The 22,997-nt window shown below is 38.2% G+C and overlaps 1 protein-coding gene across 3 annotated transcripts in view; it reads right to left on the bottom strand.

The window, feature by feature from the left end:
- Window positions 1-22,997, bottom strand: part of rassf5 (Ras association domain family member 5) — a 46,597-nt gene that overhangs the window by 3,803 nt on the left and 19,797 nt on the right. For 2 of the 3 annotated variants that reach the window (XR_208191.3, XM_004910651.3), the window contains exons 3-5: window positions 6,085-6,183; window positions 4,095-4,380; window positions 980-1,095 (exon numbers count right to left, since the gene is read on the bottom strand). Coding sequence is in view for 2 of the 3 variants with exons in the window: in XM_004910651.3 (XP_004910708.1) it covers window positions 980-1,095; window positions 4,095-4,380; window positions 6,085-6,183 (501 nt within the window). In the remaining variant the exon portion in view is untranslated. Of the gene's footprint in view, window positions 1-979; window positions 1,096-4,094; window positions 4,381-6,084; window positions 6,184-15,219; window positions 15,672-22,997 lie in introns of those variants that run through there. The other variant, XM_002940510.5, reaches the window with a different exon arrangement.

The raw sequence follows: 22,997 nt of genomic DNA, 5'->3' as shown, positions 1-22,997 counted from the left end.
ACTGAGAAAATACACAAGTCTGATACATGCTATTTTCATAGAATATTACTTTGCTAAACAGTACAGTGGATTATAATGTGAGATTGTGTGCTTCACTCAGCTAAAATAGTTAGAAATTGAGATTCCATTAAACGTTTCCCATGTGAACTGAGCTGCCAAAAAAAATACATCTAGTTCTGGTACAATTAAGTTTTTGAGCCTTCTAAAATGTAAATAAAAATAGAAAAAACAATGATCTGCAAAAGCGATGCTTAGAGATTCAAAATACTGCATATTCGTGTGTCTGTAAGTCCATTTTTCATAAAAACAGATCAAGCCTTGTTTTTTCTCCTTGCATTGAGGTCAGTTCTTTTTTCCTGCCTTCCTAGGTTTTTATATTAAAGCAAATAATAGCCTGCTTAGGGTTTTCATCTATTTTACTTAGGGAACTTTGTGTAAAGTCTGGTTCTGAAGGCCATGTATCTTGCAAGTAGATAAAAAAAAAATGATTTTGTGTTGTTTCTTTATGTTGTTTATTTGTAGTAGAATATATGAAATATAACCCTCCATTTTAGAGATAGTTTACATATAAAAATGAAGATTATTAGATGGAATTAAAGCTTGCCATATACAGGCCAAATGGGTGGAGCACTGAACAAATCCTGCAGGACCACATAGTTTGATAACAAAGCTGTTCTGTTCCCATAGGCTGATCAGTTGGATTGCTAGGCTATATTGAAAGAAATGCAGATCATGTATTTCTAAGTCTGCCAATGACCCAGATTGCTTCAATGGACAGTCACATTTTTGTTTTGAGCTCATCAACCTTGAATCACCAAATGTTGATGTGCTTAAGTGATCTTTTTAAGGGTCCAAATGCACAGACAACCTTGACTGCATGAGAGATCAGTGCATATCTGGTCAGTATTAGATGTTCTTAAGAATAGTAGTAATTGAAAAACTCAAAAATGTGTTATTGCATAGGCAGAAAATGACTTACCTGCACCTCTCCTGTATCATTTTCCTTCAGTACAAAACTTAGTACATCAGTTTCTGGTCCAGCCAAAAGGCGCAGATATAAAGGATGCTCTGTGAGTGCCAGCTTCTGAATCAAAACTAAAAATATAAAATTAAAACTTGTAATAGGTTTGTATATGGAGGATGCTATACTGCTAACTATAATTGCAACAGTATAGAGCTACACAAGGATAATGTTAGACCTTGAGGTAGCTAGATGCCCTTTTCCACAAATACTGTATGTATTGTTATTGCTCATCAGTCAAGACTGCTTTGGGCCCTCTGCACTCTTAAGCGCCCATTAATCAGTCATCCTTTTCTATTGTAATTCTAGACCAAAGAGTGGGTTTTGTCTGCATAACAAGGGCAACTTGAATGTTGTTGCAGTTAAAGGTAGTGTGAAAAGATAAGCACCACACATTAACAGAAAACATTTAAAGCTCTCTATACTCCAGGCAGGTTTTTTTTTTTTGCTATTTTCCAATACTATGCGGTTCACTTTGTAGGAATAAAACTTGCAAATGTTGCGGAACTGTCAATCCATACCATATAGGATCAGGGGACTCCCTTTGCCTACTTATGGAACCAAAACACTGTCTTTGCCAAAATAAGTTTAATAAAATGTATTAGATCAGTGCTGTCCAACTGGCAGCCCGCGACCCCCCTCTGTGTGGCCCCCCCACCTGTCTGGCTGCTTTGATGGCTTACCTTTGTGTAAAGGTGGCCATACACGTGGCGATCCGACGATGTTTCGTACGACCATCGGTCGCACAAAACATCGTAAGATCCGCCACACACCATTCAGGGCTGAATCGGCAGGTAAGGAGGTAGAAACAATAGGATTTCTACCTCCTTCTGCCGATTCAGCTCTGAAGGGAGAATTTTGGTCAGGCGCCTTCTATTGCGCCCGATCAAAATTTTCAAACTTGTCCGATCGGCGAGTCGTCCGATATCTGCAGCTTCCTGCGATATCGGTCGACTCGCCGACATGCCATACACGCACCGATTATCGTACGAAACGAGGTTTCGTACGATAATATCGGTGCGTGTATGGCCACCTTAAGCTTTAAATGGTATCAGTACTGAGATTAATTGCCCCCCTGCATTGTTCTCACCTCAGATTTAGGCTGTAAACTAAAAAAAATTGAACCCTAGCAACTAGGTAATTGCTGAAATTCCAAACTGTAGAGTTGCTGAACAAAAGTAAATTAATTTAAAGAATGCAAATAATAAAAAATGAAGACCAATTGCAAACTGTCTCTGAGTATTACTCTGTACATCATACTAAAAGTTACCTCATAGGTGAACAACCCCTTTAAATATATTTATATACATATCCCGGTTCCAGTATGGAAAAAGTGGAGTGGCTAGCACACATATCTAGCACCTGCCTGATGTGTAGCCCCATATATCTTCAGGAGCATCCCCACTGATGCCCTTGCTCAGTGGCGTAGCGAGGGGGGTGCCGAGGGGGCCATGGCCCCGGGCGGCGTATCAGAAGGGGCGGCGGCGGCTCCTTCTCTCTTACAGGCAACAGGCGCTTTTATAAGGTTGCGCCCGTGCGTATGACGTCACACGTCAGCGACGAGGCGCAACCTTATAGAAGCGCCTGTTGCCTGTAAGAGAGAAGGAGCCGCCGCCGATGGTCTGTTGGGGGTATGTACTATGGGGGAAATTGGGGGCACTGTGTGGGGGCTACTGTCTATGGGGAAATTGGGGCACTTTCCATGGGGGGGGCCAGGTCTTTGTGGGGTATTGTGTATGGGGGCACTTCCTATTGGGGGCACTGTCTAAGGGCAATTGGGGGCACTGTGTGGAGGGGGCTGTCTATGGGGACACTGTGTATGGGGCAATTGGAGGCACTGTCTATGGGGAAATTGGGGCACTTTCTATGGGCAATTGGAGGCAATGTGTGTGGGGGGCACTGTGTATGGGGGTACTGTCTATGGGGCAGTTGTATGGGGGGACCGTGGCCAGAATAGCGTTAGGGGGGCCTGGCCAGCATAGTGTTAGGGTGCACTGTGGTAGGGTGACCCTAATACTTTTTATGTCTGTGTGTCCTGTACTGATGGGAGGGGCCCCGTGATTTCTGATGGCGGCGCTGCCACCATGGGCAGCCACGGACGCACAGCTGAATCCACTTTTGACAATTATGACATGCGCACCGCATTTCAAATTCAATCAAAAAAAAAAAAAAAATTTAATGCTGCTTTTTTTATTTTGTCTATTTTTTTTAAGAATAACTAAATAGAGGGGCGGCAAATTTCCGGCCGGCCCCAGGCGACGAAAGCCCACGCTACGCCACTGCCCTTGCTACCTTGTATAGGATCTATTATACAGAATGCTTGGGACCTGAGGTTTTTCATGTGAGGTGCCTTACAGTCATCCTGAATGTAAGTGAAGGGGAAGACATTCTCAGGAGATATGTTGCCAGCAGTAGCGCAGATTTCCCACAAACAACAAATCTCCACTTATATGTTTAATTATAGTTGCTTAGAGCTAAATATGCATACCTGTTTTGAGCCCATAATGTATCACTTTGGACCTTACCATGTTAATCTTACTAATAACACATCCATTCCACCATGCTAATGATGGAAGAAGAAGCTTTGTGCATACCATACTGAATAACCACTTATTGAGGCAATATATAATAAGCATGTGGGAAATCAATGTTTTTGATTTACAAAATTCTTCCATCCCAGGCAGAATTAGGCCTAGAAACACCCCTGATCAAAGTAGTCAGCCGGATCAGCAGGCTAGGCTTAGGTAACTGTTCCAAACCATATTATCACATTAACAATTGTGAAAATAAAAAGTTGCTGGAAATTATGTTTAAAAAGCTTAAGTTGTGTCTGGGTGGAATTCCCCATTAATTTTTATTTATGTGACCAAAATGTTATTGTCTTAATTCATGCATAGTCACAAGAATATAAAGGTTTATATTCAGTTTATATTCAGGCCACAAAAAGGTATATGCAGTGAAGGCCAGCCTACAGTTTACCCTTTATGAGGGATGCAGGTGAGAATGTAAAAAAGTTGTGGGCTTTATATTCACCTCCCAAACCACTAGTTTTTGCAAGCAACAATTTTCTCACCTTGTCCATCTCTGTGCATGTGCTTGAAGAGTGCAAATTTCTGGGGATCATCCGCCACCTGGAATTTTAACAGCAGCCCTCTTATGACTTCACTGGTTGTTGTCACACTGCTGATGTGCAACTGTTTCATAGCATCCAAAGGTACGTAGAAAGGTGTCTGCTTGTTTGCTGGCTTGTTTTGGGTCAGCTCTTTTAAAGTGTCTGATGGAGTTTGTATATTTGGTTTGTTGGCACGTCGGAGTTTCAGATGCACTTTAATAAATCCTGTGAATGTTTCATCATCTGCCTGACAATTGCAAAAAAAATGTGGATGTTTAATTAGGAAAAAAAACTAGCTTCATTTATTATTTTCTATGTCTGAACCCATTTAATTGTTTACCATATACAGTACCTTTACAACCTTTAATGCTCAAGGGTAAAGGCACATAGTAGCAGCTACTTGTCACGGCTACTAAACACCAGAAAATACCCTGCCACAGACAATACTGATAAATACTTATGAAGATAGGTTCTAAATGGCATCACATGGCATCATTACAACTGCCCATATCAATGAATTAGCCCTTTGCTTTAATTTTCTAACTGGTAGTAACTGGTCAAAACTAACTGCAGTTTGCTTTAAGCAACTGCACTTGTACAATTTACTGTCTGTGTGTTGGGTTGCAAAGTTTATTACCAGGCTTTATCTGGGTCCCCCAGTGAAAGTTTAAAGGACAAAGAAAAATCGATTTACTGGAGGGTGCAAAAATGTTAGGCCTCCCCTCCCCCCTCCCAGTGAATGCAATAACTTCTGGTTCCTTTTTAGAAAAAAAAGTGCAGCAATATGGGAATAAAGCTAACAGAGCAACGCTGTCCAGGGAAAAAACTTTGAAGGGGGCAAAATGTTATGCCTTTCCTTATGCTTTATGAAGCATTTCTACAAACACCACTCTTTTGTCACTGTATAATACAGGTATTGGGCTTTTTTATCCAGAATGCTAAGGACCTGGGGATCCCAATAAGGGATATTTCCATAATTTGGATCACCAGAAAAGAGGCGCTTGCGAGGGGACATGATTACTCTGTACAAGTACATTAGAGGGGATTATAGGCAGATGGGGGATGTTCTTTTTTCCCATAAAAACAATCAGCGCACCAGAGGTCACCCCTATAGATTAGAGGAACAGAGCTTCCATTTGAAGCAGCGTAGGTGGTTTTTCACAGTGAGGGCAGTGAAGTTGGGGGAATGCCCTTCCTAGAGATGTGGTAATGGCAGATTCTGTTAATGCCTTTAAGAGGGGCCTGGATGAGTTTTTGAACAAGCAGAATATCCAAGGCTATTGTGATACTAATATCTACAGTTAGTATTACTGGTTGTATATATAGTTTATGTATGTGAGTGTATAGATTGGTTAGTATAGGTTGTGTGCTGGGTTGAACTTGATGGACAATGGTCTTTTTTCAACCCTATGTAACTATGTAACTATACCTTTGATCTGCTAAAATTAATTTAAACAAACCCAATAGGGCTGTTTTACCACCAATATGGATTCCTGGTTCAAGTACAAGGTACAGTTTTATTAATACAGAGAAAAAGAAAAACATTTCGTACATTTTTTTTTCAGAAAAGCACTTGCTGAAAATACTGCACTACGCCTCCTACATGTGCCTGCACCCGAATGAATGGAATACGCTCGGGTGCAGGCAAATGTAGCCTAAATACGCATAAAAACGCAAGACTTTCAAACTCTCACGTCTTTATGCGTATTTCTGCTACATGTGCCAGCACCCAAGCGTATTCTATTCATTTAGGTGCAGGCACAAGTAGGAGGCGTAGGGCGGAATTTTCAACAAGCATTTTTCCGCTTGCCGAAAATATCCGCCATATGCCTCGTCTGGCATTAGCCTTAGAATATCAGTCTATCGGAGATGGCCTTCCTGTAATATGGAGCTTTCTGGATAACAGATTTATTGATAATGGATTCACAACCTGTATTACCTAGTTACTTACCAGTTTCATAATCAAGCCATTTTGAACCATTTTGTTGAAGGCCTCTATTTTCTGCTTTAGATCTTGAACGGTGGGTTTTGATTCTTCCTTTGGAGCATCCTGTAACATTAATGCATGAAATTGAAAAAGCAGACAAAACTTTTCAACAGAACTTGAGGTGAACAGAACTGGGTGAACTTTAGGCTAAGTTTATATTTGGTAACCTACTTGTAGTAATTAAATATGGAGGGAAAGGTAACCATATACTGCCCTCGACCAAACAGACAGATATGACCACTTTTCTATTGTTCTGTTAGTGCAGGCCGACAGCCTGAATGATCTGAACTGCAGAAGTGGAGCTGCGGCTCATCTTTACTTCCTTATATGCACTGACCAGAAAAATGCATCATCAGATGCAATTTATAAAACATCATAATCAACACACCCACCAGTATCCATGATTCATAGATATCTGCCCTTATTACCCTACCAGCATAAATATACCAGAAATTATGCTAAACTATAATTTAGTACAATATTATCAGTAGCTCTTGTTTATTATTAGCTTGAGCTTCTCCTGCTGGCTCTTTTTACCAAAACATTTGAACATTTGATTTGGCATATAAAAAGATTTTAAGTCTTTTACAGTTTCTACCAAAATTTCTCACCATAGTTTTGCACTAGAACCTTTTACAACTTCAGCTGCAATGTTGTCTCATAAAAATTGAACCATGACCATTTAATAGGAAGGACATCCCTAGTGCTTGTGAATATCCTTGTAAATTATAATAGGATTATCTATTCACATTGCACAGAGGTGCCAGTGTGAAAATGGTTTATAAGGTTCAAGGACCTGCAGATATGTTGTTACACAAGATCATGATTAAATATTGTAAAGGGAAATTTGTGATTCTGCAGAAAGAGTACTTTTATTGAATTCTGGAAGGAGTATTAATTTTTCTCGTGGCACATGGTTCAGGTTCCCCTAGGGCTTTATACTGATTCTTGTGGATTCAGAGGACTAAAAATAGGTTTCACTAAGAAAATGAAAATGACTTTAAAGGACATGTGGTTTTCTGGCAATATATATATTATCTAAAATCCTGACAGCATATTGCACACTAAAACAGTGCCAATGAGTAATCTGTAACATCCAGTGTCCTTTATCCTCATCCTGCTATAACTCCCAGCATTCTGAAGTAGCTTTTGGCTCAAGGAGGATCAGTACAGTTCTTCTTCAAGCAGCAGAGGCCATTTGAAACTTACATTGCTTTGGTGAGCAGTGACTTCGAGATATGGTAATACTTTGCTCACATTCAATAGTGTGTTTTAAGCTGCATATCATGAAAAAAGTAGAAGCAGTTCTATAGAAGTGTTGCTGCACTTCCTCCTAGCAAACAGGAAGCTACTAGAGAGTTCATTAACCCATACTCTCATATCGACAAATGACAAAAGCAACAAATAAGGTCTTAGCCATTTTATCATTTAAAACATGATGTTAACCTCACATTTTATTTATTTTTATATAAAATGATCTTAGTTTAAAATAGTTTGTAAAGTTCCCATTAACTGATGAGCTAAAATCAGGCATAACCCTAATATAGAAAGGGGTCCCCGTTTTGCAATTTAATTTCTTTAAATTGGATGTTTTTGAGAAAAAGAGGCTTTTAAAGGGATTACTTCTCTATAAAGAAGGTTTCTTCAGGGGTGAATTAATGCCTAGGCATACCTTGGCTATAGCCTAGGAGCCCAGGGTGATCAGGGGCCCATTTTACTCCCTCCAAATCTTTTCAACAACAATGAGCTACACTTAATAATGCACCTGTGACCTGCCTAGTCAAAGGGAAGGTGGTAGGCAGGCAACTTAAGCAAGGAAGGGAGTGAATGTGCCACTGCGCCCAGACATGTAGATCGTCATCCAGGGATGCGGTGCATATACAAGTGAGCTCTCAATGCCAGGTCGAGTACGTCATGTGCTAATGATAAGGACAATTCTCCTACCTCCCTTATCTACTAAATCTGTTATGTTATGTTGTATGTCTTATTTCCCAGCAAAATAATAATTTTACCGTCATTAATTTCAACCATCCAAATACTCACTAAATCATGCAGCCTTTAACCTAACTGCAAGTTCTTATTTACAACTTTTATATACAAAGAATCATTCATTATCTCAGGCTATCCCATATAAACTACTGTAGCACACATTTCTGAGAACACTTTCATCGATCCTCTCATACTTCTCCATAAGCATTGATACTCTCTGCCAGTCCCTGTAGAGGCTAATTGTCATTTGTCAAAATCATTTAAATCTTTTGAAAACAAATCTTGTAATTAAAGACAACACCAATGATGCAACCCCTTACATCATATCGCTATAACCTTCACTCACATCTCAAGGAATTCATAGTGCCTTCAGAAAGCCACAGAGCATCTAAAGCTAGCCACACAAGAAAATATCAGCTCATTTGACAAGGTCAACAACTGGATCACAAAGAGGGTTGCTGGAAAATCCTACCAGTAAATACTAAAATAATTTTCTTGCTAGCTTGATCAATATAGGTCACAGAAATTGGCCTATGTACAGCTTAAGCCTTGAAACACAGCTTAACTCCCCCCCCATGTCATCAAAGCTTAAAACTTAACTTATCAAGAATTAGACTGTCCTAATCCCATCACTTTCCACATACACTGTAATGCAGTTTATTGGTTGAATATTTAATGCCAATACCTGAACTACCATACCTCTACTACCATATAGGTCACCAACAACTTATATTGCACTGCCCTTTTTTGGCTGTAAACTTTTGGTGAATCAAAAGCAACCTCTAATTTGCATAGACGCATTTGAGCTCAATACAAATAAACATTAATTCTGGACAAAGAATGATTGCATTCAATTTTCCAGAGCAAAAATCTAAATCCTGAAATCCTGCATTTAGTACATCCCTATTTATTGTGCACTAACTGTTCTCTATGGAGAGAGACTGCAGAACTAACCAGGGGTGAGTAGCATATGCAAAATAGAAATTTTCTGCTGTACTAAGAAAACTGTGTTCTAGGTTATGCTATTGTTGTTAGTATTCTGATTCATTGTATATTTATTTCTGATTCATAGTATATCTGCCAACAGTGCAAAAGGGTACTTTAAGAGCAACTTTGTCACTGTGGATCAGATTAACTTTTCTGCAAGGAGAATTGGTATTTTCATGTTCATTATTTAACATGTTTGTATGAAGAGTACAGAGGAGATTGATTTGGCATTTATTACCTACATAATTCTGAAAGATATTTTAGCTGAGGCAAAGGTTTAATACCTTAAATTCTGAAATTATACAAGATGCATACTAAAATATTTGTCATTATATTAAAGGACATGTAAACCCCACACAAAAATTTAATCAGTGAACAGCCTCTTTGAAATCTTTCAATACCTGCCACTCTGGTTGTCCAGAGGTTAATAGTAAGGCTGCAACATCCCCTTAATCACTTAGATTTCCTTCTCCTCCTGTAACCCACTCGGCCCCCTCCCTGCGGTAGTTTTAACGCATGCGTTAATTAGCGCACAGAAAAGAATACTAACGCATGATTCACAATCACTTAGGCACGCTAAATATCGCATTAGGCATAATTATAGAAAAGTACAGTTAATGAGCTTTTGGCAATAAAATATGGACTTTGCAGTGTGATTTATTCAAGTATGTGTTGGCCCTAGAGTGATGCAGCCACCAGTTTGCAGGGAAATGGTCATTTTTAATACAGTAATTTTCCGCAAGTATTGGCGTGTATGGCTAACATGGTGTGCGTTCATTCGCACGACTATTTATATGTGGCTACAAGTGATGAAATGTTTCGCCAGGCATGGATTTGCAGCGAATTTTTGGACGTGCGGCGAAGTTTTCCGCAGCAAATTTTTTTGCCAATGGCAAAACACATGAAAAAATTCGCCACGCAAAAATTCACCGCACGTCCAAAAATTGACACAGGCATCAAAAAATTTTAGTCGCGGGCAACAATTTTTTTTCCTGCACAAAATTTTTGCCGTTTTGTGGATCTTTCGAAAGATTTGCTAATTTTTCACCAAAGATAACCAGAACACATTTGTTCATCACTAGCGGCTACTATTTATAAGCATCTACCATTTATATGCTACCATTTATATGTGGCTAATATTTATATACACTATTTATATGCGGCGACAATTTATATACACTATTTATAAGCTACTATTTATATCCAGCGACTATACGCCTGCGCTATTTAGCGCATGTACCGTCAAATACCGCTTGAAAATAGTCTTCGTGAGTTAAATAACGCATGCAATATCACGCGCAAAATAGCGCAAATATGCTTATAGTGAATATAGCGAGTCGCGAAAATTAAGACGCGATAAAATTTTTAACGCACGCTATAAATAGCGCACGTTTTATCGCACTTTTGTGAATCGCCCCTATGGTCTCAGTATTGGTAAAACTCCTTCCTGGAGGGGTCCACATAGAAAATAAAGTTATAAATCCAATCTACCTTTTCTATTTGTACTACTGCTTAGAAGTCACAAAGATGTTTTAGTCCCACCTTCCTCACAGGCAGCCCAGCCCCTCTATTCAATGCTTAATGCACACCACAAGCATAGAGACATTGAGGCATTTTTCAAGCAACAGTTATTTATTTGCATATTCTTATGTGATATTTATGCAGAGGCGCCATGGTGTCTCTTTCCACTAAATAAGAGCAGGTTCCTGCGAAGAAACATCATCACTACAGATCTTCCTGATAACTCATCTGTTTTTCACTGGTTTCTTTCTGAGCAGCAGACAATAAAACTTCATATGTCACAAGTACAAGGAAACTAAAGTAATGCTTGTTTATGTTTTATATGAAAGAATCTGCTATTCCATGAGCAGCAGAAATAAGTAATGTATGTTACTCCCTGCGCTATTTCCATTTTAAACCTAAAATATGACTGCTTGACTGTCCCTTTTCTTTATTCTAGTCTTGAGTGTAATGCATGCTTTACAGGGTTGTGTGCAGTATGATATTGGGGTTACAAATACAAATATATGTTTGCTTCCTTTATAACTTTAGCCTTTTTCTACACCCTCCCTATATTTTAACCATAACACATTGCAACCTGTTATCTAAGAAATTATTTGTACAAGTGAAATTTTATTTTCCCACCTGCTTATAAAAAAAATCTAAAATGTATATTCAGCTTAGCTTTCTCCAGGAGTGAAATTTGCATTTCTAAAAATACAATATGAAGGAATGGTCACTGTTCCCTAAGGTATCACTTTAGTCCTGTGCTTTTGATAATTTCATGAATAGCCCACTGGACTATACTGGGCCCCATTAAAATTATTTTAGGCACTAAACATTGGGAATGAGAATATTTTAATGCTTTAGTGCTTTAAGATCACACCTTTAAGATCCTGTTTTGTAGACACCTTTTAGTCCCTGCATTGTTCACAACTCAGGCTCAGACTGTAAGCGTCCACATTGTTTACCTGCTCACAGACTGTAGGAGCAGTGCCAGCATTGTGCCACTTTATGTACTGCCTGCCCTATGCTGCCTGTGTGTGCCATGCTTTGCCTGCCCTATTCTGCCTGCATGTGCCATACTCTGCCTGCTAGTGATGTGTGGGTCCAGAAAAATTTGACCCGAACCGGACCCTAACCCTTAACCCAAACCCTACCCGACCTGGCTTCTGCCCTGTATTTATAGATGCGCGCCTATAAATTCAGGAGATGGAAGATGCAGGCTGACAGTTTTAGGACCTGCAAGTGATGTGCAGAGGTCAGCCCAAACCTGCAGGTCCTGCAGGTATCAGGCCGGCCTTACTTCACTACTGCCTGCCCTATGCTGCCTGTGTGTGCTGTACTCTGCCTGCCCAATGCTGTCTGTGTGTGGGCACAGTTTGAAAAGGGGAGTGGTCAAAACTGGCTTCCATTATTGACCCTTCACCATGTAGGCCGGAAATATTCCGGCCCTCGGTACCACAGAAGTTGGACAACACTGCTCTATAGTTAAACCCCTGGAGTAGCCTGTTCCTTTCCTGCTGTTAAATGAGTTGATGGTGGGTGCTGGGAGTTGGAGTCCAGCAAAGAGCTAAAGCTATATGTTCCTGTTTTAGTGAAATCTTTAATGGTACAACTATAATTCTAAAAAGTGAGTGACCATGGATGTGACATATGTTCGCTCTAGTTTTTGAGAGAAGTTACAATACAGGAAACAAAAGTCCTTTCAGATGCTAATTAGGTAAATTAGTATAATGGCTGCTTACTTACTGTTAAAGAAACTGAACAAATGAATTTGGAATAAAAGTTCTTGTGGCTTATTACAGATTTTACTTCCTCTCCCGGCAGTTTCCTAGCACCAGACAGGTCTTTCGAAAAGGATATTGTCGTCCACAAAGTTTGCTGTTTCATTTGTTATGTATTTGTCACTAGGGCTGTATAATTTTCTGCTACTAAAACATATCCATATTTCAAAAAATGACATACTTTATTGTTGCTATTGTTTTGTTTCCTTTCCTCCCTATGCTTTTTATGTACAGCTAAAGCTGGCCATACACGCACCAATATAATCTTCGGACTTTGTGTGGGCTCTGAATTATCGTCACAAGTTTCATGTCATGGCAACTGGTTGTTTAGTCAATCAGACAGGTTAGAAAATGGTCGGATAACGATAATATTTGGGCATGTATTGTGTATTTGGGTGACCTACAAAGTATTTTAGGGACATAACTTTCGTATGATGTTGAACTTTAATCTTACAATTTCACTCTGAATTTTAGTTTTAGATTGTTGTATTAAAATGTACGAACGATATGCGAACATTCGTCGACGAATAAAATCTAACTGTATGGCCACCCTAAGGGCTCAGAATTCTGCAAAAAGATGGGATCTAAAAGCCTGCTAGCCAAAGTTCTCTGTTAGGGTATGATATATTTGCCATTTGAGGAGTTTTGCTTGACAAATGTATTGTTTTACAGCAGTCAAAAAGCCACACACAGTTTTAAATGATAACTGTGTAAAACTTGTCAATGCTACCAAAACCTGCAAGGCCAATGAGGATAATTCTCATTTCCTTTCTATGCAGAGCAGCAGTCCTAGTATGCTTAATAGCTTGCGTTCTGTCTTGCTGTCTGTAGATTTTTAGGATAAATTAGCATAGTGTAAGTGAATAAGCAAGACAAGGCAAGCACTAAGTAGAAGTCATTCAAACAAACTAAAGCAAGGAATGAAACATAAAAAGGACCCTAAATATGTTATTTGTATGTGTTTTTTGAGTGCATGGAAACGCTTGCAGAGGGCTTCTCAATCGACTGGTGATTTGCTTAGATCAGGGATCCCCAACCTTTTATACCAGTGAGCCACATTCAAATGGAAAAAGTTGAGTAGCGAGCAACACAAGCATGAAAAAAGCTCCTGAAGGTGCAAATGAGAGCTATAATTGGCTATGTGATAGCCCCTGGGATCCACTGGGGCCACTGGGAGCTAAATTCAAAGAGTTGGGGAGCAACATGTTGCTTAGGAGCCGCTGGTTGGGGATCACTGGCTTAAACGAACCAGAAAGTAAAATGTAACTTTAATTTCTTCTTGAGATTTGGCCCTGTTTATTGCAAAAAATAAAAAAGTCATACGTTTCCTAATTAAAACAATTTACAAAAAGTATGTTCAGCTCAAAAGCCCTATATGTTAAGCTTATGTTGAAAAAAGGGGTATACTGTCCCTTTAAAGGAAAACTATACCCCCCTAAGCAAACATTTTTGGTCTCTATAAAAATATATATCATTAACAAGCTCATATGTAAAACCCTGCCTAAACTAAATAAACCATTTTCGTAAAAATATACTTTATTAGTGGTATATGCTGTTGGGTAATGCTAGATAGAAAATTGTCATTTTACGAATTAAGGGCCGCCTCCTGGGTTCATAAAATTCACAGTGCACACAAACAAGCCAAGGCACACATACATGCTAGGCCCCATCAGCCAATTAATGGAGAGAGTTCTGAATTTTGCTTCCATGCTACTTCCTGTTACAGTTAAAGCTGCATTATTTCTGGTCATGTGATCTCTGAGGGAGCACACAGCCCATCACTAAATGGTGGCTTAAGGGAAAGGGTGTAAAAGGGCAATATTTACTGATATACATATATATTATAGGTCACTTAACATACTATAAACTATCTGTTGGTTAAGTATTCATTCATGCATATAGCTTTCCTTTAAGGGATTACTTTAAACCAAAGAGAGTGAGTGTATGTGGAATACAATTAACAATGTGGACACAGAACAGCCTCGTACCTTCTTAGTTTTCCTCTAAGTGAAACATAATATGTTCTATGCTTGTGTCTCTGTGCAGTGTAATATTTGCATAGTGCCTTGCCTGTGTGCACAGCACATTTAATTGGTTCTATACTATAAATACCTGGGTATTTACATTGATCCCTAATAATGCTATCACTGTGCAAATCAGGAATTTATATTCTGGTCAAATCTTTTTTAAAGGCATGGTAAATACGCCTGCTTAGTAAACACTCACAAGTTCATTACTAGTGTGTAAATAGGCCAGAAAGGATTACCATGATATTAATTTCCACTTTTTAATAAGATAAGTGCAAACAAGGAAGCAGAGAATGAGAGTAAAGATGGCCTATAAAGCAAGTAAAATGTGTCTCAGGATAGAATCCCTGAATGAAAGCATTTGAGCTTGTCAGGGTGAGACTATGGAGCAAGGATACAGATAATGCACCTGCGCAGTACTGCTGGAGTGAGCACGAGCAGAGCACTCTGACAGCAGGCTCTGGTCTTGACTTTACAGAACATATAAACAACTTCAAAACAGAAAAATTGTGTTTTTATGCTTCATTCAGACTAAAACATTTCTCTCATATCAAGGACATGATAGCATTTTGCGCCTGCTTACAAGGAAATCTGCGAACACCACCTCAAGTAGCATCTGATGTATTTGTTCTACATAGAAAGCCATTTATAGGAGATCTCTATTACTTGTAGATATTTTTAGAAACTATACTGCAAATAAAAAGCCTTCTTACTGGCAGTGATATACTTATTTCTATTTTTGCTCCCTGAGTGGTATGAGACCCTTCCAACACCGATAGCATAGTTACCCTATATATAATCTGCTCTACCTTTGCAGTCTTTCTGGAAAGGTTTTCTCTTGCTGTGAAGAAATAATCCTCAATGTCTTCCTCCAGGCTGCAGTACCCACTGCTCATACTTCCGCTGACCGTCATGGATGCCCCCACCAGAGTAACCTGTGCGTAGGCAGTGGAGTGACAGATCCTTAGAGATTCAGAAAGCCATATCTAACCCTTGAATGTCATTCTGTAGTCCTCTGCTTTCGTGCATTCAGTTGCAGTCTGCTCCTTTAATTGTCTCTGGAGGAATTTAAGGCAGGAGGAGACACATCTCAGCCTGGTTCATTAGCTGGGATACTCTTGTATCCATCCCTGAGTTACACATGCACTAGTGGGGCTGTCAGTCTCTATCTTACTTCAACTCTCTCAGTATCTGCGGTTTGTTCTCAGCCCTCACAGCAGCAAGCAGCAGCTCTTCTCACAACCTCCTTCTTTTGCTCTTTCCCCCTCCCTCTTCCTTTCCTGCTACATGCAGTTTGTATTTCTGTTAAACCACTTCCCTTGGTTTAATGTTTTTTAATGCAGCGATTTGCTGGGTGCTGTAATAAGAGTGTTGGTGGATAATTACATTTTGGGTGTTTCCAAGAAGGTCATTATTTGTTAAATGAACAAACACAAGGCAGGTGAAAAAATATAGCTGCTATGGCTAATGTTATAGACATTATTACTGTACATTATAAAAAGGATGATGTTATACATAGCTGCTGAACAAAGACATTTTAGATTCTTTCTTATTTGTCTAATGTGTTTTTTATACTTAGAAACATGCACTTAAATAGAGACAGACATTAAAAAGTACAAAAAATGTTGTTTTCATACAAACTTGTGCATTTATGTGGACAGTGGCATTCAGAAGATCCAGTATGTGTCTGTGCTGTGTAGTAACAGTGGCCCAGGATTAGACCTATAGCAATTATCTAGCAGGCAGCTTTATCTGGTCGAACATATTAAGAATAAAGAAAAAATACATCTGCAAAGCTGTGCCTCTAAAATATTTACTGACAAGTAACCAAATATGAGACGTCCAGCATCCTCAGTTTTGTTTGGATGCATGGGATCCTTGGAAAGCTTTACTAAAACGAAATAAGAACTATGATAACAATAACATATTGATCAATTTAATTCACCACTTAATAAATGTTACAGCATGAAAACAGTCCCTAAAGTTTTTTTCAAGTCCAGTCTGTAGCCTTTCAATTAGTGTTAAACTACTAAAGGGATAGGATGCCTTATCTGGAAACCCGTGATCCAGAAAGTTCCAAATTACGGAAAGGGCATCTCCCATAGACTTTATTATAAGCAAATAATTCCAATTTTAAAAATGATTTCCTTTTTCTCTGTAATAATAAAACAGAACCTTGTACTTGATCATAACTAAGATATAATTAATCCTTATTGGAGGCAAAACAGTCCTATTGGGTTTAAATGATGTGTAAATTATTTTTTAGTAGACTTAGGGCTCTGGCACACTAAGCAGTTTAGTCGCCCGCGACAAATCTCCCTTGTTGCAGGTGACTAAACTCCCCGATATGACATCCCACCGGCAAAAATGTAAAACGCCGGTGGGATGGCATACGTGGCGGCGCAATCGCCGAAGTTGCCTCTTGAGGAAACTTCGGTTATTTCCGCAAATCACGCTGACGTGTATGCCATCCCACTGTCGATTAACATTTTTGCCAGTGGGATGTCATATCGGCGAGTTTAGCCGCCCGCAACAAGGGAGATTTGTTGCAGGCGACTAATCTCCCTCGTGTACCAGAGCCCTTAAGGTATGGAGATCCAAATTATGGAAAGATCCCTTATCTGGAAAGCCCCAGGTCAAAAGCATTCTGGATAATAGGTCCTATACCTGTACTACAATTAAAGGGTTACAGCTGATAATGCTGATAATGTCATACTGTTTCTCTTTAGCCCTACTTTAACAATCTTGTCAAGTTATGCTTACTATTCCACTATTGCCTTTAGTTGCTGCTCTGCAAACAACTGTTTTCTGGGAAGCCCCTAAGGTGTTCATTGTTTACCTTATTAAAGGAACAGTAACACTAAAAAATGAAAGAGCTTTAAAGTAATAAAAATATAATGCACTGTTGCCCTGCACTGGTAAAACTGGTGTGTTTGCTACAGTAACACTACTATAATTTATATAATAAGCTGCTGTGTAGCCACGGGGGCAGCCATTCAAGCTGGAAAAAAGGAGAAAAGGCACAGGTTACATAGCAGGTAACAGATAAGTTCTGTAGAATACAGTAGTGTTTTATCTGTTATCTGCAATGTGCCTGTGCCTTTTCTCCTTTGAATGGCTGCCTCCATGGCTACCCAGCAGCTTATTTATATAAATTATAGTAGACTTTCTGAAGTAAACACACAACTTTTACCAGTGCAGGGCAGCAGCACATTATATTTTAGTTACTTTTATACACTTTCATTTTTTGGTGTTACTGTTCCTTTAACCGTGCCTTAAGATTGTAGAAGTCATGGAGATAAAGGCATCAAAACTCTATCCTCTAGTTTCCTCCCTTGTAATATAATTACAAATGCATCCAAATGCACAATGGGGGCCTCCAGTATGGGTTGGCACATTATGTTTTTGCCTTAGGAATAAGTAAGGAGGCAGACACCACATTATGAACTAAAAGTCAAGTTAATGGGAAAATGAGGCGATAACCATGACTTCATGCAGGTATTGTACCTGGGAATCTGGGCCATACTTCTGTATTTTTGTATGTAGTATTTTAGCAGCAGTTTGGAAAAGCTTTCTGACACATGTCCCACACTGTGTATACAAATAGTAAAGTAAACACTTTCCTGGCGACATTTACCCATTACAGGATCTGTACCTTTCATCACTTCCTATTGCAAAAATCTAGCAGAAGTGCTTGTTCTACACATAGACCAACATCCGGGCTTGCAAGTGTCAGGTAACAATCTGTTCCGCAGATGATTCAGTTCCTCTGAGTTATGGGTGTCCCCAGCAAAGCTGTTACCATGTAAAGAACTACATAGTTACACAATAACTTTTTTTTAGTTGTCACCTATTTATTTCACATTTCCACAACAAGAAATGTATATATAATAGGCATGAGCCATGAATATCCTGTAAATTATATCCTTATAAACCGTGCTGACATCAGTTATAAATGCTGCATAATAAATAAAGTACCCCCTGTTGTAAAATATTAGGATATCAGTAGTCACCTTGAAATTCCATGACCTGTATAAAAGTACTCAGCCCCTGGCCTCCTGCCTTTATATGGTCATGGTTTTTTAATTTATACTTATGCCCCTATACAATATAAGCAGGATAATGCACCCACTTATATTATTTAAAAGGCTATTAGTAATTTAGAAGTTTGATGTTCATATGAATGTCACTGAACTTTCAGGAAACATCTAATAGTGTTTTCAATTACAGCAAGGGTATATTGTCCTTTAAAAAGCTATAAGGCTTAATGCACAACCTCAAATCAGATCCCCTCTTCTAATTCTCCCAAAGTTTTGTTTGCTCTGCCCTACTCCTTATAGTAGGGCACAAGCATTCCTCGCTAATGCTATTAGTGTCATACACACACAACTCCTTGCAGGTTTATCCTATTTAACAAACATCAGCACAAAGCCTCCTTCCTGCCTCCCTACAAGTTTGTTTCAGGAGAAAGAGTCAAACAATTCTCATTTTTGGGTATCTGAGATCTCCTATAGATACATTGTGTGCAGATTTATTGGCAGATGGTACATTGTACTAAAGCAAAACTGAAACTCTGCACATTATTACTGGGTACAATGTAGAAAGAAGAACATAATGGAGCAATGTATATGCTATTGCAGAAGTAAAAATGCCTTAGCTGCTATGTTATTTCACCTTACTATTGATTCCAGTGCATTTTAGATTTACCAAGTTCAACACATGAATTTGCTTATCACTAAGGGGCTTATTTATTATGCTGTGTAAAAAAAGGTTACAAAATTCACCACATCACCAGGCTTCGTTGTATAAAAAATGGCAAAAAAATTTTATGTGAATTTTCTTCTGCCGGAAATTATGTAAAATAACAGTGAAGTTTGGACAGCGAAATTTGCCATTTATTTTACTCAGCTTTTTACACTGGTTTTTCACGAATTTCATTTTACACAGCATAATAAATAGGCCCCCGGTAGTCACCATGGAGTTTTTAAACTTAGGAACCCAGTGCTGCAATTCTATTATGCTTTTATTTACAACATGGGGTATATTACTGTCTATTGTACAAAAGGCCATGAAATTCCCTGGCCATTTAGTTACAAGACTGCAGGTTTTAAATAATAGGACATGTGACATCACTTAGTAATGATATAATTATATATTTTATAGTTATGACATTCCAGTTAATTTAGAAATAATATATATCCAAGGTATAATAACACAGAAACATTCAGAAAAAAAGGAAAGATTTGAATAATGAAAAACTAAAAAGTACTTGTTACCTTGAAATAAAAGAAAATGATGGTTAAATCTAATTAAATGGATGAAATACATGAATACAGCTAGCCCATTGTACCTCTGACTACCATACAGCCATTATCTCTCTGTTGCATTGCCTGGTTAGATATAATAATACTATTAAATAGGTTAAGAGATTGTATTCTGCAGGTGCCTGGTATAGCTTTCTGGGTTGCACAATATTAAAATGTGGTCTTTAAGATAAGACAGTAAGCAGGATCTGGTTGTACCATAATTCTAGCCGTGTTCCTTTATTGTGCTCCTGATTTGCATGTTGGATGTCTTGGGTATGTGCCTATGGTGGGTCAGTTTTGGGGCCAGAATATGCTGATGGGGTGACTATGATGGATGGGGGAAATGCACAGAATGAATGTTTGATATAGGAATCATTAATAATGTATTGAGGATTCTGTCACAATGAAGATAAATTGCAGCTGCTTTTATTTACTGCTTGAAAAACCTTGAAATGGCTTGTATTAATGTGCTAGTTATTTTCTTCACCTTTTTTCACACATCACATACAGAATCTTAAGCAGAGTTTTACATTCTATACTTATTAGAATAATTCATTATACTTACAGAGAACTATATGGGTTTTTCCAACATCTTTAATGTTCTGGTTACACTAAAAGCGAAACAAAAAAACTGTGATACAGAAACAGTTGATTTTAAACTTTAAAAACTATGTATCACAGGATCTATTAATTTTGCAGATGGGCCTTGGTTTATTTATCTCAAATTAAGAGCAGTAGGAAGAGTTAAATGGCAAAGTTCAATCCTTTTATTGTCAGGACTCATATTTTTCTGCTAAAGACCAAGTACTTTTTAAAACTATTGAATAATCTTATTTGCCTGTAAACATTCCTATTCTGAAACTCAACAGAAATGTATTAGCCTGAAAATATTTGAATTCATTTTATAATAAATATTTATGCAGTACATAAAACAAAAACACAGAAACTGCCAGAAAAAGCCAGTAGTCCTGTTCAATGATGATGCCTTTGTACTAAAATTGTATTAAGCAGTTATATGAAACTCACATCTTGTCAATGGTTTTATGATTGACCTACATCTGCTCCCATTCTTTCTTTCTTTTTATCCATTGCTATTGTTTTAGTTGTTTCATTTAAAATACTCTCTGTAGGCTATTGAGTACCATTAGTAGTAATATAGAGGTCCTGGCTTCAAAAACTTTCTGGAACATGGAAACAAATCCTTTCAAGACTGGTTTTCTTCTTTTATTTAACTGCCACAGAATGAGAATGTTGTCTTAAATATGTATGTAAATAATATGTATTGTGGTATTTTATTAGTAATGTGGTGTGTGTAAAGCTAGCTACTTGTACAAGTACAAGTACATTAGAGGGGATTATAGGCAGATGGGGGGTGTTCTTTTTTCCTTTAAAAACAATCAACGCACCAGAGGTCACCCCTATAGATTAGAGGAACGGAGCTTCCATTTGAAGCAGCGTAGGTGGTTTTTCATGGTGAGGGCAGTGAGGTTGGGGAATGCCCTTCCTAGAGATGTGGTAATGGCAGATTCTGTTAATGCCTTTAAGAGGGGCCTGGATGAGTTCTTGAACAATCAGAATATCCAAGGCTATTGTGATACTAATATCTACAGTTAGTATTAGTGGTTGTATATATAGTTTATGTATGTGATAGTATAGATTGGTAAGTATAGGTTGTGTGTGCTGGGTTTACTTGGATGGGTTTAACTTGATGGACTCTGGTCTTTTTTCAACCCTATGTAACTATGTAACTACCACACCATTCTCTTTGCCAGTTTATCTGCAAAACTAAACCTGTGCCAGACAAGTACTGATTTATTGTACAAAACATTTACATTTATATTCCCTTTTGGTTTTTGTTTTACTTTTTTGTGTTTTGCTTTGAGTTTATAGTAAGTATAATTCCTGGCACTGGCCTATGAAAACCTCTAGGTACATTTTTATGATTAGATCTTTAATCGTTCCCTATTATTTTTTTGCCACTCTATTAAACTTCTGGCAAAAGCTTAAGCTAGTAGTTAATTAAAAGTATACTGTTAAGAAAGGACACATTAAAAGTATTTGAGACAGCAGACCCTAAGTATCTAGGGTTGCCAACAGTCTGGCAACCCTGTCCTTCCCTGGAGGATAAACCTAACCAAGGCTCAAACTTAGGGGTCTACCTACTGTCCACAGTAAGCAACCACACTGAACTATATACAATTCTGTCATTTTGCAAGAACAAACCTTCCCAAAGTACTCTTGTTCCAACATTTTATTTAGCAGTTTGGTATCTGGATGCTAGGATTCGTCTTACCCTACTAACAAGGCAGCAACCTGCAAGTCAGAATGAAAGATAAATGGGACAGAATCTCTACATAAGGATAAACAAAGAAAAGTGGAAATGACAATAAAAAAGCAGCCTCAAAAGAATCAGTTTTGTTATGGGGTCAGTGACCCCAACAATCAGATGAAGTTTTACATTCTAGAGGTTGAATGGAAAAGCAAATGGGACAATCCATACTAAAAGTTAATATAAAGAAGGACCACCCATTTAAAAATCTAATAAGGTAAAAGCAAATTAATCTAATATCACAAGTGAGACCAAGTATTTTTGGAAATTCCCAAATGTTGGAAACTTTTTTTATTGCCACTGACCCTACAGTCTTGTGCTTTTATAGTCACACAATGCGTTGGGGACATTGATTGTACCTATATTTATCATTAGTATGCACAATATTACCTATGTAACAGTCTTTTTACTGATTTTAACAATATTTGATGCACATGAAATTGTCAGAATCCACATTAATATAAACTAGTAATTGTAAGAAGATATATTTTTACGTGACTACAACAGCTGGGAATAGCTCGAGTTATTCTGTAAAACATCACTGAAGTGGAACTACATTAATTTTAATTAAGACAAATGTGGCCTCAAATGGCATTTGTTTTGCAAGGTTCTGTATGTACAAATGTTGCCTTTGTTCAGGATTACTAGGAGACAAACAGATTGCTGCTAGAACTTAGTTAATTAATGTATATTCAGTCTATTATCACTCAGGCTGATAATTACCAACATTAATTAGCAGCACCGCCTAAGTCGTCAGCATAAATTAACATAGGAATATTGTGAAATTAGAAAGGGATATGCTATCAGTAGGCAGCAATCATATTATCTCAGCAGAAAATACATATGAGAACAATTGACATAAAACAAACTGCAAAACTGTGCACACTGAAACTCAACTCAGAAGGTACTTGTGCCTGGACATTCGGCTATTTGCACCCAGTGCAAAACTTCT

This window comes from Xenopus tropicalis, chromosome 2, assembly GCF_000004195.4.
Source record: "Xenopus tropicalis strain Nigerian chromosome 2, UCB_Xtro_10.0, whole genome shotgun sequence".
NCBI classification, from domain to species: Eukaryota; Metazoa; Chordata; class Amphibia; order Anura; family Pipidae; genus Xenopus; species Xenopus tropicalis.
Note: the sequence above shows the minus strand (reverse complement) of the source record. Positions and strands in the feature narration are given on the sequence as shown.